This window comes from Mobula birostris, chromosome 22 (genome assembly GCF_030028105.1).
Source record: "Mobula birostris isolate sMobBir1 chromosome 22, sMobBir1.hap1, whole genome shotgun sequence".
NCBI classification, from domain to species: Eukaryota; Metazoa; Chordata; class Chondrichthyes; order Myliobatiformes; family Myliobatidae; genus Mobula; species Mobula birostris.
Window position 1 is genome coordinate 27,142,054 of NC_092391.1, and position 17,242 is coordinate 27,159,295.

At 46.6% G+C, this 17,242-nt stretch overlaps 1 protein-coding gene across 5 annotated transcripts in view; it reads left to right on the forward strand.

Moving 5' to 3' along the window:
* adamts13 (ADAM metallopeptidase with thrombospondin type 1 motif, 13) overlaps positions 1–17,242 on the forward strand; it is a 91,859-nt gene that overhangs the window by 54,229 nt on the left and 20,388 nt on the right. For all 5 annotated transcript variants that reach the window (XM_072240438.1, XM_072240435.1, XM_072240439.1 and 2 more), the window contains 6 exons: positions 1,875–1,955; positions 4,735–4,916; positions 7,023–7,158; positions 10,023–10,152; positions 12,751–12,930; positions 14,861–15,065. In XM_072240438.1, the coding sequence (XP_072096539.1) occupies positions 1,875–1,955; positions 4,735–4,916; positions 7,023–7,158; positions 10,023–10,152; positions 12,751–12,930; positions 14,861–15,065 (914 nt within the window). The remainder of the gene's footprint in view (positions 1–1,874; positions 1,956–4,734; positions 4,917–7,022; positions 7,159–10,022; positions 10,153–12,750; positions 12,931–14,860; positions 15,066–17,242) is intronic.

Below are 17,242 nucleotides of genomic sequence, written 5' to 3' on the forward strand. Positions count from 1 at the left end.
TATGAGATTTAAGTCTGGTAACCTTCCATCAGAATCCTTAAGGCTGGTTTATGCAACCTATACTCTTTTGTCTAGTGTCAATCTTGTGATTCCGTTCTGCACCCATTCCAATGCCAATGCCAACTTCCTGAGTTGCAGTACTCAGGTTAAATATGCTGACCAGCTGGACCCTAAACACAGCTTTAGACAATGGTAGTATAACTTCTACTGCTGAGTCAAGTATCAGATATACTCACGTTGACGGAGGTGATTGGTGAGAAAACGTTGGTGTGGTGGGTAAAGAGACACTAATATCGTTAGAGTGAACTGACAGGCAATGAGAAGTTTCTTGTAGAGACACTGATATCATTAGAATGAACCAGACAGGCAATGGGAAGTTTATTGTAGAGACACTAATATCGTTAGAATGAACCGACAGGCAATGGGAAGTTTATTGTAGAGACACTGCTATCGTTAGAATGAACCGACAGGCAATGGGAAGTTTATTGTAGAGACACTAATATCGTTAGAATGAACCGACAGGCAATGGGAAGTTTATTGTAGAGACACTGCTATCGTTAGAATGAACCGACAGGCAATGGGAAGTTTATTGTAGAGACACTAATGTCGTTACAATGAACCGACAGGCAATGGGAAGTTTATTGTAGAGACACTGCTATCATTAGAATGAACTGACAGGCAATGAGAAGTTTATTGGGAAGAGTGACGCTGCGGAGTAAGAGGTGGTTTTTTTGTAACATCCCCTTGATGTGCTGCTGTCTCTCTGGTGCCCTGTGCTGAAACGGGTGGAGTGGGTAACTTTATCCTGGGCTTCAATGCAAGGTAGGTGGGCTAAAAGTCTCCTGCTTGGAAGTTCCCACACTGAACAAAGGGTCTGCTGGACTGTCTGGAGTACGGGAGGTTCTGAGCCACCAGCTAGCTTTGGTTCGTTTGGTCACAGTCAAGGGAATACAGTTTGGTTAGAGTACTCCAGGGAAGCAAAAGGATGCAGTAATGGCTTGTTGCTTTTACCCATCTAACACTAACGAAATTCACATTTGCTTGCGCAGATGACTGGGACAAAGTGTCCATTCCAGAAGACAGAGGAGTAAGCTGTATGGTTTCTCAAGCCAGTTCCTATTCTGTTGCCTTGTCCATCCTCATATTCCTTGATATCCCAGTATCCAAATGTCTGTTTTTTAAGGTTTGAATAAATTAATTTGGCCGAGCGTTCAGAGTCTTCTGGACAGTGATTTACAGCCCTTCAGTAAAAGAAAACAAATCAGAACTACATGTCTGATCTCTTATTTTGAGACTGTGACCTGCCTGGTTCATTCAGACAATATTAGTTTCCAGATAGAGGAAACTATATCAAAACTGCTAACTGGCCAAGCCTTCCAAGAGTTTTATACGTTCCAAAGGGATCACCGCTCACTCTGCTAAATTAAAGGCAATAGGTATTCTATTCTATTTTAATCTTCTTGTCTGCTGTTTGTCTCAACTCACTGAAGAATCATAGTGATGGAGGCCAGATGGAGAATCAATGTGTAGTAACCGATCCGATCAACCAGCTTCCCTGTATAAATCAGCACATTTGGGGTGCTCTTATAGTGATTTTCCATCTTGCTTGATTAAGCGTGGATGCTGAAACTTCACAGGCACAATGTTCACAATCTTACAGGGGAATTCTGTATAATAAGAAAAAAAATGACCCCCAATATTTATCCCTGTATTCAGTGCTGGCCTATGGGCAAAGCTACACAGTACGAGCACATTCACTGACAGCCAGTCGTTGCAACAATCTTAATTAAACTAAGGTTTCTGGCAGTTCTGTTGGGCGTATCATTGCCTGCAACAATGCGCAACTGATCATGTTCTTTACTTTTGAATTGCAGAGTATGTTACTTTCCTCACAGTCCCAACACGTTCTACCAATGTCCGAGTTTCCAACAGCCAGGCTATGTTCTCTCATCTAGGTAAGTTACCAGCGAAAAAGTTTCAGTCGTTACATGGAGTTACTAATTACCAAGACCAGGCGGAGGAGGATGATGACTGGTGAAGGTGAGGGAGGATCATTCGAACCTTATATTGAAGCCCTTCTAAATGGTGTTAGATCAGATTTACTTAGAATTGTGTAAGATTTGTACAGATTAATCACACTTCTCATCTTACTAATATTTCCATCTATTCTTTGCCTTTTCATGTTTTTTTTCAACCACCATTTCTGCATCCATCCTATTCATTTGAATTAACACATGTGGTAGCAAATTCTATTCTCATCACTCCCTGGGATTTCTGCTGAGTTCCCTATTAGACTGACAGCCCTAGATTTTCAGCTCTACAAGTGGAAGTATCTATTTTGATCTCCATCAAATTCCTTCATAATTAACAACACTATAAACGTTCCCACTACCTATTAATTGCTCCCAATGGCATGCATCTCAAGTAGCCTCTGATAATCAAGTCCAGCTCCTGGCCAACACGAGTGGCTTAGCTACTAAGCCTGACGGAACCGTTTCTACTGACAGAGGAAGGGGAGAAGGTGGGTTATTGGTTCCTTAAAACCAGTCACTTTGGGCAGAGGGGCTCATCGGCTGTGGTTGGCAGCTCACCTAGGAGAAGGAAAATTCTGATCTCAAACCTCCACTGCCTTGTGGCAATACCCACTCATGGGGAAGGCTTTGGGGGTAAACCCTGAGAGAAAAAGCCAGAACTGGAGTCCTTAAGGAGTTCATTGAGTTCAACACTGACTGGCAACTCCTGCGACACTGCTGGGGCCAAACTGTGTTGGTCTCCACCATTCCTTTGGGTTCATCAGATGCAAGGAGAGGGGGAGCTTGCTACATGGGTAACAGCTTGTTCTCCACATCGTACGGCCCAGGCTGCATATCTGGACAGCTAGGACGCAACACCCATGATCAACACTGACTAATGGAAGCCTCAGATATGTCAGTGTGTTATCGGCACACAGCGGACGTACCATCTGCAAAAAAAAACTTCACAACTGTTTGCACAGTCTACTTGTCCAGCACTTCCCAAACCTGGAAGACCCAAGACAGTGGTGTATGCAGTGGTCCCCAACCTCCGGGCCGCGAAGCATGCAGGGGTGCTGCCGTAGCCGGAGCGCACCCAGCACATCTTTAAGAAAAAAGCCGAAATAAACAAGCTAATTAATTAGGTTCCCCCCGGCACATAAATGTCAGCCCAGATCGGAGGCGATTAACATTTTCACTTGCTCTATGCGATGTTCACTCCTCTTTCCAGGGAGCTGGAGCCTTTAGCTGTTCCATTGTTTGGTCAATTTAAATGCCAGCCCAGACAGGCTGAAAAGACAGGGCTGTCAGGATTGAGGTGACATGTTGAACCTACACAAACTCCTAATAAAGTATAGGCGTTGCCGTGCTTTCTTTGTAATGACGGTTACGATGCAACATTTTCATATGATGTAATCTGACCTTTCCAAATCTTTTTTCTAAACTTAAATTATATGATGAGAGGAGCAGAGTTAACGACATTACTGAATGTGTCTGATACACGCTATTGGTCTAGCCCTGCTTTGCTTTTTTTGGGGTTTTTTTTTCTTTTTCTTTTGGGTTTTTTTTGTTTATATTTTTTATTTCTTTTTTTAATGATTAATTTCATTATGAGTTTGGAAGTCTTTTATATCTATGTTACTTAAAATTAATTTTATATATGCTGATTAACATTATTCCAATCTCTTTGTACCAACTTTGTTATTGAGTTTATAATTTTGAAAACTAATAAAAAGCTTTAAAAAGAAAGAAAGACAGTTACGTGCTGGTCCCAGGACAGATCCTCTGACACTTTTCAGAGAGAGAAACATCAATCCTTAATGCTGAAGAATTTAAAATTATTGACCCTCTCCACTTCAGTTCCTCCAATGAAGACTGGCTTCTGGGTGGCACCTAATTAATTAGCTTGTTTATTTCAGCTTTTTTCTTAAAGGTGTGCTGGGTGCGCTCTGGCTATTGCTGCAGCCCTGTGTGCTTTGCGGCCCGGTATCGGTCTGCGGCCTGGAGGTTGGGGACCGCTGGTGTATAGGATCACCACTCAGCTGCAGGTTCCCTCTCAAGTCATACACCATTCTGATGTGGAAGTGTCGGACTGAATTCTTGAGCGCTTTGTCCAACAAGGGCAAATACTCTTGCCAATGATACACACATCACATTATTAAATGTTTGTACTGAGTCGTCTATTTACCCTCTTCTTTCTTAGAGACCATGTCTATAATCCGCAAAATCTTCCAAGCTGTGAATGAACAACAGAGGAAGAAAATATTCCAGTAGTTCCATTGGCCACATGTGATTTTTAATAGTGAAATGTCTAATTTGCATAATTAAAGGAGATGTGGCAAGCTCGGGAATGTGACCTTTGCCATTTGGAAATTAAAACCTTATTGGATCCGAATAGGTGGGAAGGGAGAGGATAAAACTTACATTTTTACTAACTCTGCAACATTTCTTCAACCCTATCCTCCTGTATAACCTGATTATAACAACTACCTGAGCTTAAAGACTGGAATTCATTCATTTTCACTCTCTCACTCACTCAAACTCTCTCATTCACTCTCACTCTCTCTTAGTGTCTAACTCTTCTCTTTTCATCATAATAATTTTCACACCTTTAGTCTAAATGTTGTATTATGTGATTCAGTGTCACAACACTTGTCTGATGGATGTTCCTGTGTGCCCGGGTTTATTAGAAGTGTTATACGAATGTAAGTTTTTGTTGCAGGTGTGAAAGTGAAGGGTCAATATGTGATTGGCGGAGCCAAGAAGATTTCACTCAACACATCATATCCGAGCAACCTGGAGGACAACAGAATTGTGTACAGGCTGTATCTCACCCAGCAAAACCTGCCAGCCTCTGAGGAGATCCTCATCAATGGACCCACTGCTGAAGCCATTGAAATACAGGTGAGGCTGAGAAAATATAAAAACATTCAGAAATGGCCCCATACAGATATCTTCCAATGCTTTAGTTGCAGGGGGACAATGGAAACTGGCCATACACCTTACCTGCCTGTGCTGGTATGAGGAGCAAAGTGTACCACTGGAGGTATTGTGGGACGAGTTCTGCATTCTCAGAGAGACAGGAGGCCAACACCAAAGGAGTGCTTGGAGAGTACTCGATCCGTCCTGGCAAAGACCTTTGTTCCTTTTCTTATTAGGTGGCAATGGCCAGATTTCAAAGCCAAATTATGATGTGACTGCAAGAATGTCGGTCAAGTGTACTGGAAAGGACACAGTAAAGATAAAGATTAGCTTTATTTGTCACACGTACGTCAGGTCATACAGTAAAATGCATAGTTTTCACCAAACCAGATCAGCGAGGATGGTGCTGGGCAGCCCGCTAGTGTGACCGTGCTTCTGGCATTGATGTAGCGTTCCCACGGCTGACTAACCCTGAGTGGCGTGTCTTTGGAAAGTGCAAGGAAACCAGAGGGCCTGGAGGCCCACCCACACGATCACAAACGTGAAGCAGCGGGAATCGAACCCTGATTGCTGATCGCAGTAGTGTTACACCAAGCACTACACTATTGTGCCGCGACATCCCCCGCCAACCCCGGATATCTGCGCTGGGGCTGTCTGAGGTGTGGTAGCAAACAAACTCTTATTGTGGACCCTGGTAAAACTGTAATTGTAAGGCATGGCGGGCAGCTTGAGCAAGTAAGGTAAAGGTTAAGGAACTACTGTACATCTGCTGTGGTTTCTATTAACTGTGATAAGGATCCTTAGTTTGGTAACAAACCCAAGGAGATGCTGCATCAGTAAAGGCAATGATGCCACTCGAAAACCAGAGCAAGGGTATAAATTATTGATTGAACCTGCTTTAAAATTAATGACTTATGGCTCCTCGCACTGTGCTCTTAAGGAGAGGAAGAGTTATGTGGGGAAAGGGAAAAGAAAATTCGGAGGCTCAAAGATCAGCTGTCAACCATATCATGTACAAATTACACAGGCTGGGAATATGTGTCAAGTGGTGGGTCAACTCGTCAGAGTTCCGGGACAGGGGGCTGGCAAGGTCATATATACTAGGGATAACCACTTCTCACACTGCCGGATATGTGACGGTGCCCGCAGGTTTTTTCAAATTCATGGAGTATTAGGATTAAATGAGTAAGCCAACCCCACTGACAAGGTTATCGATGGTGCCCATTACAAGTGTTAGAGGTCCTGAGAAGAGCAGGGCACTTGTACAATCTCCTCCAGGTTTGCTCCTGCGCCTTGACAGAGTGGACTTTCACAGGTCCAGGTGGGGGTGAAGGGGGTGTGTGTTTAGTGGAGTTTCTCACCTGGCCCACAGGTTGTTGATCAGGCCTGAGGGACAGTACTGAGGGAGTGTCACACTGTCAGAGGGACAGTACTGAGGGAGTCGCACTGTCAGACGGACAGTACTGAGGGAGTCGCACTGTCAGAGGGACAGTACTGAGGGAGTGTCGCACCGTCAGAGGGACGGTACTGAGAGAGTGTCACACTGTCAGAGGGACGGTACTGAGAGAGTGTCACACTGTCAGAGGGACGGTACTGAGGGAGTGTCACACTGTCAGAGGGACAGTACTGAGGGAGTGTCACACTGACAGAGGGACAGTACTGAGGGAGCGTCACACTGTCAGAGGGACAGTACTGAGGGAGTGTCACGCTGTCAGAGGGACAGTACTGAGGGAGTGTCAGGGAGCGTCAGACTGTCGGAGGGATGGTACGGAGGGAGCGTCGCACTGTCGGAGGGACGGTACGGAGGGAGCGTCGCACTGTCGGAGGGACGGTACGGAGGGAGTGTCGCACTGTCGGAGGGACGGTACGGAGGGAGCGTTGCACTGTCGGAGGGACAGTACCGAGGGAGCGTCACAGTGTCAGAGGGACAGTACCGAGGGAGTGTCACACTGTTAGTGACTATTGAGAAAGGCTGCCATACTGGAGGTTTTCATGTAGTAAGATTTAATTATGCTAATGTGCTATTTAATAGAGTATGTGGCCACTTCAAATATTCATAAAGTTGCTTGCGCTGTTTTGTTTTCTCAGGTGTATCGGAAATATGGGAAAGAATATGGAGATATTGTGAATCCGAACATCACGTATAGCCTCTATGTTGCAAAGCGAGATCATTCATACATCTGGCTCCCAGTTACTGAGCCATGTTCAACAAGCTGTGGGCCCGGTGAGAAATCCCAACAAAACTCTTACTTAATACTTATGTCCATCATACTAAGCAGAGGTGACACCAATTTTTATTTCTTAAACCAATCGATTTAGGATTCATATAAATAAAGAACTTTATAAGCACACGGAGGCTAACTGACTCATTGAATACGTACCAGCCTACTCTCAATTTTCACCTCTTGGGTCTGCGACGTTGTTAGTTACAGGACATCAAACATTCTTCTAAGTATATCTAATTGTGGAGAACATTTCTATCTCCATCATCGTTTAGTGAGTTTATGACTTTTACTAACCTCTAATCGCTCTTCCAGTAACTTAAACGTCATGCAGTTATCAATGCAGTTATACAGAGGGCAAGGCAGTAACTATACTTCATTAGGAGTTTGAAGAGATTTGGTATGTCAATAAATACACTCAAGAACTTCTATAGTTGTACTGTGGAGAGCATTCTGACAGGCTGCATCACTGTCTGGTATGGGGGGTCGGGGGGGGGAGGCTGCTGCACAGGACCAAAAGAAGCTGCAGAGGGTCATAAATTTAGTGGGCTCCATCTTGGGTACTAGTCTACAAAGTACCCAGGACACCTTCAAGGAGCGGTGTCTCAGAAGGGCAGCGTCCATTAGTAAGATCCTTTAGCACCCAGGGCATGCCCTTTTCTCACTGTTACCCTCAGGAAGGAGGTACAGAAGCCTGAAGGCACACACTCAGCGATTCAGGAACAGCTTCTTCCTCTCTGCCATCTGATTCCTAAATGGACATTGAACCCATGAACACTACCTCACTTTTTAAATGCATATTATTTCTGTTTTTTGCACGATTTTAATCTATTCAATATACATATACTGTAATTGAATTGTTTATTTATTTATTTATTATTATTTTATCTTTTTCTTCCATATTATGTATTGCATTGACCTGCTGCTGCTAAGTTGACAAATTTCACGACACATGCCGGTGATAATAAACCTGATTCTGAATCTGATTAAATCTTGGTGAACTCAACTAAAGGAAATGCATTCTGCACTTAGAACCATAGAACCATAGAAACCATAGAAACCATAGAAACCATAGAACCACAGAAACCATAGAAACCATAGAACCATAGAAACCATAGAACCATAGAAACCATAGAAACCATAGAAAGCATAGAAACCATAGAAAGCACAGAAACAGGCCTTTTGGCCCTTCTTGGCTGTGTCGAACCATTTTTCTCCCTAGTCCCACTGACCTGCACCTGGACCATATCCCTCCGTACACCTCTCATCCATGTACCTGTCCAAGTTTTTCTTAAATGTTAAAAGTGAGCTTGCATTTACCACTTCATCTGGCAGCTCATTCCACACTCCCACCACTCTCTGTGTGAGGACAATAGACAATAGGTGCAGGAGGAGTAGGCCATTCGGCCCTTTGAGCCAGCACCGCCATTCACTGTGATCATGGCTGATCATCCACAATCAGTATCCAGTTCCTGCCTTATCCCCATAACCTTTGATTCCGCTATCTTTAAGAGCTCTATCCACCTCTTTCTTGAAAGCATTCAGAGACTTGGCCTCCACAGCCTTCTGGGGCAGAGCATTCCATACATCCACCACTCTCTGGGTGAAAATGTTTTTCCTCAACTCCGTTCTAAATGGCCTACCCCTTATTCTTAAACTGTGGCCTCTGGTTCTGGACTCACCCATCAGCGGGAACATGCTTCCTGCCTCCAGCGTGTCCAATCCCTTAATAATCTTATATGTTTCAATAAGATTCCCTCTCAACCTTCTAAATTCCAGAGTATACAAGCCCAGTCGCTCCAATCTTTCAACATATGACAGTCCCGCCATACTGGGAATTAACCTTGTGAAGCTGCACTGCATTCCCTCAATAGCAAGAATGTCCTTCCTCAAATTTGGAGACCAAAACTGCACACAGTACTCCAGGTGTGGTCTCACCAGGGCCCTGTACAGCTGCAGAAGGACCTCTTTGCTCCTATACTCAATTCCCCTTGTTAGGAAGCCCCCCCCCCCATGTTCTCTTTAAACTTTTCCCCCTTCACCCTTAACCTTTGTCCTCTAGTTTTTTTTCTCCCCTAGCCTCAGTGGAAAAAGCCTGATTGCATTCACTCTATCTATACCCATCATAACTTTACATACCTCTATCAAATCTCCCCTCATTCTTCTACGCTCCAGGGAATAAAGTCTTAACCTATTCAACCTTTCTCTGTAACTGAGTTTCTCAAGTCCCGGCAACATCCTTGTAAACCTTCTCTGCACTCTTTCAACCTTATCAATATCCTTCCTGTAATTTGGTGACCAAAACTTATCTCTCATCTTTACACAACTCACCATAATCTACTACCTGATATTTTTTCACAATCCCAGTCCATCATGCCATTATTTATCTACACTTCTTAACCAGCAAGACCCGTACATTTCTTTTCTGCCCTTGAATCTTCCACCCTTCATGTCATATGGCATCTATTGGTAGCTTGACTTGTTGCTCACCATCTACATGCTTGGAGTTACATTTTCTCATTTCTACGGAGGTGTTGATCATTCAGTGAGTTCATGACTACACACACTCTGCAGAGTTTGTCTTCTTCTGCATATTAGTTGTTTGTCAGTATTTGTGTGTAGATTTTTTTATTGATTCTATTTCGTTTCTTTGTTCTACTGTGAAAGCCTGCAAGAAACTGAATCTCAGGCTAGTATATGGTGATATCTAAGCACTTTGATAATAAATTTATTTTGAACTTAGTACTATGCCTTCACGATGTCACTGTATACACACACCCTGTGCCAACGTCAGTCTTCCATAGTGACCACACATCTGAAGGTCTGAATGACTGTGGATTTGTTGATATGTTTTGCACCATTGCAGGAACTACGAGAGTTCGTTATCTGTGTAGTGACCAGAAACAGGGACAAGATGTGGAAATGCAGCACTGCTCGAAGTCGACGAGGCCGCCTGATAGGCTGGAATCCTGTAACACCGCACCATGCCCTTCCTGGTAGGTTAGTGAAACATCCAACAGCAGAATTCCATGTTCTTCCTATTTTCCCTCTCCTTACTTGACTGTGCTGACTCCAAGTGGGATGTATCGACAATGTTGTATGGGTCCCACACACACTAACCCTCAATGGGGAGACGGGTCCCACACACGCTGACCCTCACTGGGAGATGGGTCCCACACACACTGTCCCTCACTGGGGGATGGGTCCCACACACACTGTTCCTCACTGGGGGATGGGTCCCACACACACTGACCCTCACTGGGGGACGGGTCCCACATACACTGACCCTCACTGGGAGATGGGTCACACACACACTGACCCTCACTGGGGGATGGGTCCCACACACACTGACCCTCACTGGGAGACGGGTCCCACACACACACTGACCCTCACTGGGGGGACGGGTCCCACACACACTGACCCTCACTGGGAGACGGGTCCCACACACACACTGACCCTCACTGGGGAGACGGGTCCCACACATGCTGACCCTCACTGGGGGATGGGTCCCACACACACTGACCCTCACTGGGGACAGGTCCCACATACACTGACCCTCACTGGGAGATGGGTCACACACACACTGACCCTCACTGGGGGATGGGTCCCACACACACTGACCCTCACTGGGGGACGGGTCCCACACACACTGACCCTCACTGGGAGACGGGTCCCACACACACTGACCCTCACTGGGAGACGGGTCCCACACACACTGACCGTCACTGGGGGAGGGGTCCCACACACACTGACCCTCACTGGGGGGACGGCTCCCACACACACTGACCCTCACTGGGAGATGGGTCCCACACACACTGACCCTCACTGGGGGATGGGTCCCACACACACTGACCCTCACTGGGGGGACGGGTCCCACACACACTGACCCTCACTGGGAGAAGGGTCCCACAGACACTGACCCTCACTGGGAGACGGGTCCCACACACACTGACCCTCACTGGGGAATGGGTCACACACACACTGACCCTCACTGGGAGACGGGTCCGACACACACACACTGACCCTTGCTGGGGGACGGGTCTCACACACACTGATCCTCACTGGGAGACGGGTCCCACACACTCTGACCCTCACTGGGAGACGGGTCCCACACACACTGACCCTCACTGGGAGACGGGTCCCACACACACTGACCCTCACTGGGAGACGGGTCCAACACACACACTGACCCTCACTGGGGGATGGGTCCCACACACACTGACCCTCACTGGGAGACGGGTCCCACACACTCTGACCCTCACTGGGAGACGGGTCCCCCACACACTGGCCCTCACTGGGGGACGGGTCCCACACACACTGACCCTCACTGGGAGACGGGTCCCACACACACTGACCCTCACTGAGGGATGGGTCCCACGCACACTGACCCTCACTGGGAGACGGGTCCCACACACACACTGACCCTCACTGGGGGATGGGTCCCACGCACACTGACCCTCACTAGGGGACGGGTCCCACACACACTGACCCTCACTGGGAGACGGGTCCCACACACACACTGACCCTCACTGGGGGATGGGTCCCACGCACACTGACCCTCACTAGGGGACGGGTCCCACACACACACTGACCCTCACTGGGGGAGGGGTCACACACACACTGACCCTCACTGGGGGACCGGTCCTACACACACTGACCCTCACTAGGGGACGGGTCCCACACACACACTGACCCTCACTGGGAGATGGGTCCCACCCCGCATTGAACTTCGGAAGGGATGAATTCCACAGACACCGATTCGAGTTCAGGTATTGTTTCCACGGACACAGAGCTCACTTGAGTATGGATTCCACTGGGCAATCTTCATTCGTTGTGACCCCAGATCCACAGTGGGGTGTGATATCTGGCTTAATCCTGTCCTCAGCTGATCACTTAACTCTGCAGAAGCATCAGTAACATCGTCTAATCCTCTCCTAAGATGTCCTTATCCAAATGCCCGAAGTGAGCCAGGCAAGATTAGTGTGTTCACCAGAACTCTGGAAAGTGGCTGGTCCCAAATGCCATATGCATTTATCAAATTAGCTATCAGGGTGCTTCCGAACTCTGTTCAGTGACCAGAGCTCGGAGCAAGAGGTAGAACTAAAGGACTTAACTACATTGTTCTTCTCAATGAAGAGAATAGCAAGCATTTCCACTCAAAGAATGATACAACTCTGAGGGAGCCACCGGACACATTGTGTCTCTGCCAGCTCTTTCAACTAATTAGCCCCATTTGCTTGCTCGTTCTCTTTAACTTCTGATTTCCAAAACTCTTCAAGCAGTAAATTCATGATCAGAGCATGATATTGTATTTTCCATCTTCTCTCTGTTTCATTCAGTAACACACATACACTTTGATAACTATTCCTTCAACACAATCATCTATAGATTTTCTTTTTAATCTTCGCTGCTCTCATGGAATCCCAGAGAACATATTTATCGTTATGGCTACTGCAGGAAGAAATTTACCACCTTTCCAACCCCTGCCCTTGCTCATCTCTCTGACCCATTAAAAAGAAACTCTGTTGCGAACTTTCTCTTGCTATTGCTGTGCAGTTCCTGAACTTCTCCCGGTTGCGAATCTGGATCTACAGGTGGGAGGTGGGCGAGTTTGGTGCGTGCAGCATCTCCTGTGGCGGAGGACAGCGAGAAAGGGACGTTCGTTGCCTGAAGCAAGAGGGAACTGACACCCGGCGGACTTCTGACGCGGACTGCGCTGGTTCTCCCAGACCCGAGTCAAAGGAAACGTGTAACAACCACAGCTGCCCTGTCAGGTACGTAGTTGAGAAGCGAGTCGATTACACCAAAAGCTAGGGGTGGCATGGGGCAGGGGCAGGGGCAGGGACAGGGACAGGGACAGGAGCAGGGGCAGGGGTAGGGAGAATGAGTGACACTAGGATTAGATGGGAACCACTCACAGAGTCTGAGATAGAGGGAGGAAGATGGACACTAGCCACAAAGAACAGTGGTAGAGAATTATGTAGGGAGCAGGGGAATTACGTGGGGAGTAAGGGAATTAGGTGGGGAGTAAGGAAATTAGATGGGGAGTAAGGGAACTACGTGGGGAGTAAGGGAATTACAGAGGGAGTAAGGGAATTACCTGGGGAGTAAGGGAATTACATGGGGAGTAAGGGAATTACGTGGGGAGTAAGGGAATTACGTGGGGAGTAAGGGAATTACGTGGGGAGTAAGGGAATTACAGAGGGAGCAAGGGAATTACATGGGGAGTAAGGGAATTACGTGGGGAGTAAGGGAATTACGTGGGGAGTAAGGGAATTACGTGGGTGTAAGGGAATTACATGGGGTGTAAGGGAATTACATGGGGAGTAAGGGAATTACATGGGGAGTAAGGGAATTACAGAGGGAGCAAGGGAATTACAGAGGGAGTAAGGGAATTACGTGGGAGTAAGAGAATTACGTGGGGAGTAAGGGAATTACATGGGTGTAAGGGAATTACATGGGGAGTAAGGGAATTACAGGGTGAGTAAGGGAATTACATGGGGAGTAAGGAAATTACATGGGGAGTAAGGGAATTACAGAGGGAGCAAGGGAATTACGTGGGGAGTAAGGGAATTACGTGGGGAGTAAGGAAGGTGGGGGAAGTTGGTTGGCACATTGGGGGAACAGGAATGCAGTTAGGTGTTCAGACTGGAGATTTTGGGCTGACTCATGAAATGTGACATGCTCTTCATTCGCTACAATCCTCTAATTCTCCCACTCCACCACCGCCCTCCCAATTCCTCCGCTCTGTTCACGATGGGTTACAAATTTCCTGGCCACCCCCACCCCACTACCCTGCACCTACATTCTTTATCTGTCGAGTGCCAGCTGGCAACAACTGACCGCAAGGTTTCAAAAATGAAGGGCATTCTACCTGACCCGACCCTTCTCACCTGATGTTAAAAGCACAAGTTTTTAGCTAGGTAAACCACTATGTAATCAGCAAAAAGCCTAACTCAATTTCCCCTCCTGTTCCAAGAACATTAAGGTTGTGGAATCACCAGCAGCTTGTCATTGTGGTTTAGTACACCCTGAGTTCGAGAGCTCTTGCGGACAATGGCCGCAGGGTTTGACGGTGCGGCCTGTTCAGTAAACTCCGGAACAGCTGAGCGTTCTGGCAAAGTTTTGTCCTCAATGATGTCCTTGTGTGCAGTTTTGGTCCCCTAATCTGAGGAAAGACATTCTTGCCATAGAGGGAGTACAAAGAAAGTTTACCAGATTGATTCGTGGGATGGCAGGACTTTCATATGATGAAAGACTGGATCGACTAGGCTTATACTCTCTGGAATTTAGAAGATTGAGGGGGGATCTGATTGAAATATATAAAATCCTAAAGGGATTGGACAGGCTAGATGCAGGAAGATTGTTCCCGATGTTGGGGAAGTCCAGAACGAGGGGTCACAGTTTGAGGATAAAGGGGAAGCCTTTTAGGACCGAGATGAGGAAAAACTTCTTCACACAGAGAGTGGTGAATCTGTGGAATTCTCTGCCACAGGAAACAGTTGAGGCCAGTTCATTGGCTATATTTAAGAGGGAGTTAGATATGGCCCTTGTGGCTAAAGGGATCAGGGGGTATGGAGGGAAGGCTGGTGCAGGGTTCTGAGTTGGATGATCAGCCATGATCATACTGAATGGCAGTGCAGGCTCAAAGGGCCGAATGGCCTACTCCTGCACCTATTTTCTATGTTTCTATGATCCTTGCAGGTGGAATGTCTCTGAGTCGGGAATGTGTTCTGCATCCTGTGGAATTGGAGTTGCAGAGCGATCAGTTACCTGTGTCCAGTCCATCAACGGGGCGGACGTCGAGGTGAATAAGACTCTGTGTCAGGCAGAGATGCAGCCCCCAGACACCACACTGTGCATCATCAGCATCTGTCCTTTCAAGCTGGATCAGGTACCCTGGTCAGAGGTAAGCACATCCTTCCCCTGAGACTCCTTGTACGAGCGGGGACCTACGGAGGCATGTACATGGTTTGTGCAAACACAATATATACAAAACACTAAAGCTGACAGGACAAGTTGATAATCTGGCTAAAAGAGACACATAAATTTCCTGGGCTTATATCTTTAACTGCAGAATATTTAAAGCAAACAGACTGTGAGGGAACATTTAGATCTCATAAGGAATAGTGAAGTTAAATCTGCACACCTCACTGCAGAACAAATGTAAAGGCCTAAGCAAAGGTACCAAAGAGATTTTTCAGAATGTTGCCAAAGAATAGAGGCTGGTTCTGATCATGGAACATTAATTCTGTTTCCCTCTCCACAGTCAGAGCCTGACTACTGAGTATTTGCAACAGTTCCTGTATTTATTTCAGACATCCAACTTCTGCACCATTTTGCTTTCCAATATGTTGGAGAAACACTCCTTATTGTAATTATTATTGTTCTCCGTTACGCCACAGGCATTTAGGGCAGCAATGAAGGCCCTCCAAGTTAAAGAGAGGTGAGATTAGATATTAGACCACTGGAAAGTGACACTGGAGAGGTAGTAATGGGGGATGAAATGAATAAGTATTTTGCACCAGTCTTCTCTGTGGAAGACACTAGCAGTATGCTGGAATTCAAGCGTGTCGGGGAGGCAGAAATGAGTGCAGTTGCTATTACTAGGAAGATGTTTTTTTGGAAAACTGAAAGGTCTGAAGGTAGATAAGTCATCTGGACCAGGTGGTGTGCACCCCAGGGTTCGGAAAGAGGTGGCTGAAAAGGTTGTAAAAGCGCAAACAACAGGAATTCTGCAGATGCTGGAAATTCAAGCAACACACATCAAAGTTGCTGGTGAACGCAGCAGACCAGGCAGCATCTCTCGGAAGAGGTGCAGTTGACGTTTCAGGCCGAGACCCTTCGTCAGGACTAACTGAAGGAAGAGCTAGTAAGAGATTTGAAAGTGGGAGGGGTAGGGGGAGATCCAAAATGATAGGAGAAGACAGGAGTGGGAGGGATGGAGCCAAGAGCTGGACAGGTGATTGGCAAAGGGGATACGAGAGGATCATGGGACAGGAGGCCCAGGGAGAAAGACAAGGGGCGGGGTGGGGGAAACCCAGAGGATGGGCAAGGGGTATAGTCAGAGGGACAGAGGGAGGAAAAGGAGAGTGAGAGAAAGAATGTGTGTATAAAGATAAATAACGGATGGGGTAGGAGGGGGAGGTGGGGCATTAGCGGAAGTTAGAGAAGTCGATGTTCATGCCATCAGGTTGGAGGCTACCCAGACGGAATATAAGGTGTTGTTCCTCCAACCTGAGTGTGGCTTCATCTTTACAGTAGAGGAGGCCGTGGATAGACATGTCAGAATGGGAATGGGATGTGGAATTAAAATGTGTGGCCACTGGGAGATCCTGCTTTCTCTGGCGGACAGAGCGTAGGTGTTCAAGTAGGTGTTGTAAAAGCATCAGTAAAGATCTTCCAAGAATCCCCAGATTTTGGCATGGTTCTGGAGGACTGGAAAATTGCAAATGTCACTTCACTCTTCAAGAAGGGAGGGAAGCAGAAGAAAGGAAACTATAGGCCAGTTAGTCTGACGTCAATGGTTTGGGAAGATGTTGGAGTCAATTGTTAAGGGTGAGGTCTCAAGGTACTTGGAGGTACATGATAAAATCAGCCAAAATCAGCATGGCTTCCTTCAGAGGAAATCGTGCCTAAGATATCTGTTGGAATTCTTTGAAGAAATAACAAGCAGGGTAGAGAAAGGAGAATCAGTGGATGTTGTTTACTTGGATTTCAGAAGGCCTTTGACAAGGTGCCATACATGAGGTTACTTAACAAGATAAGAGCCCATGGTATTACAGGAAAGACACTAGCATGGATAAGCATGAGCTGATTGGCAGGAGGCAAAGGAAATAAAGGAACCAGCCTTTTCTGGATGGCTGCTGGTGACTAGTGATGTTCCGCAGGGGTCAGTGTTGGGACCACTTCCTTTTACGTTACACATCAATGATTTGGATGACGGAATTGATGGCTTTGTGGCCAAGTTTGCGGATGATACAAAGTTAGATGGAGGGGCAGGTAGTGTTGAGGAAGCAGGGAGTCTGCAGAGGAGCTTAGACAGATTAGAAGAATTGGCAAAGAGGAGGCCACTGGAGTACAATG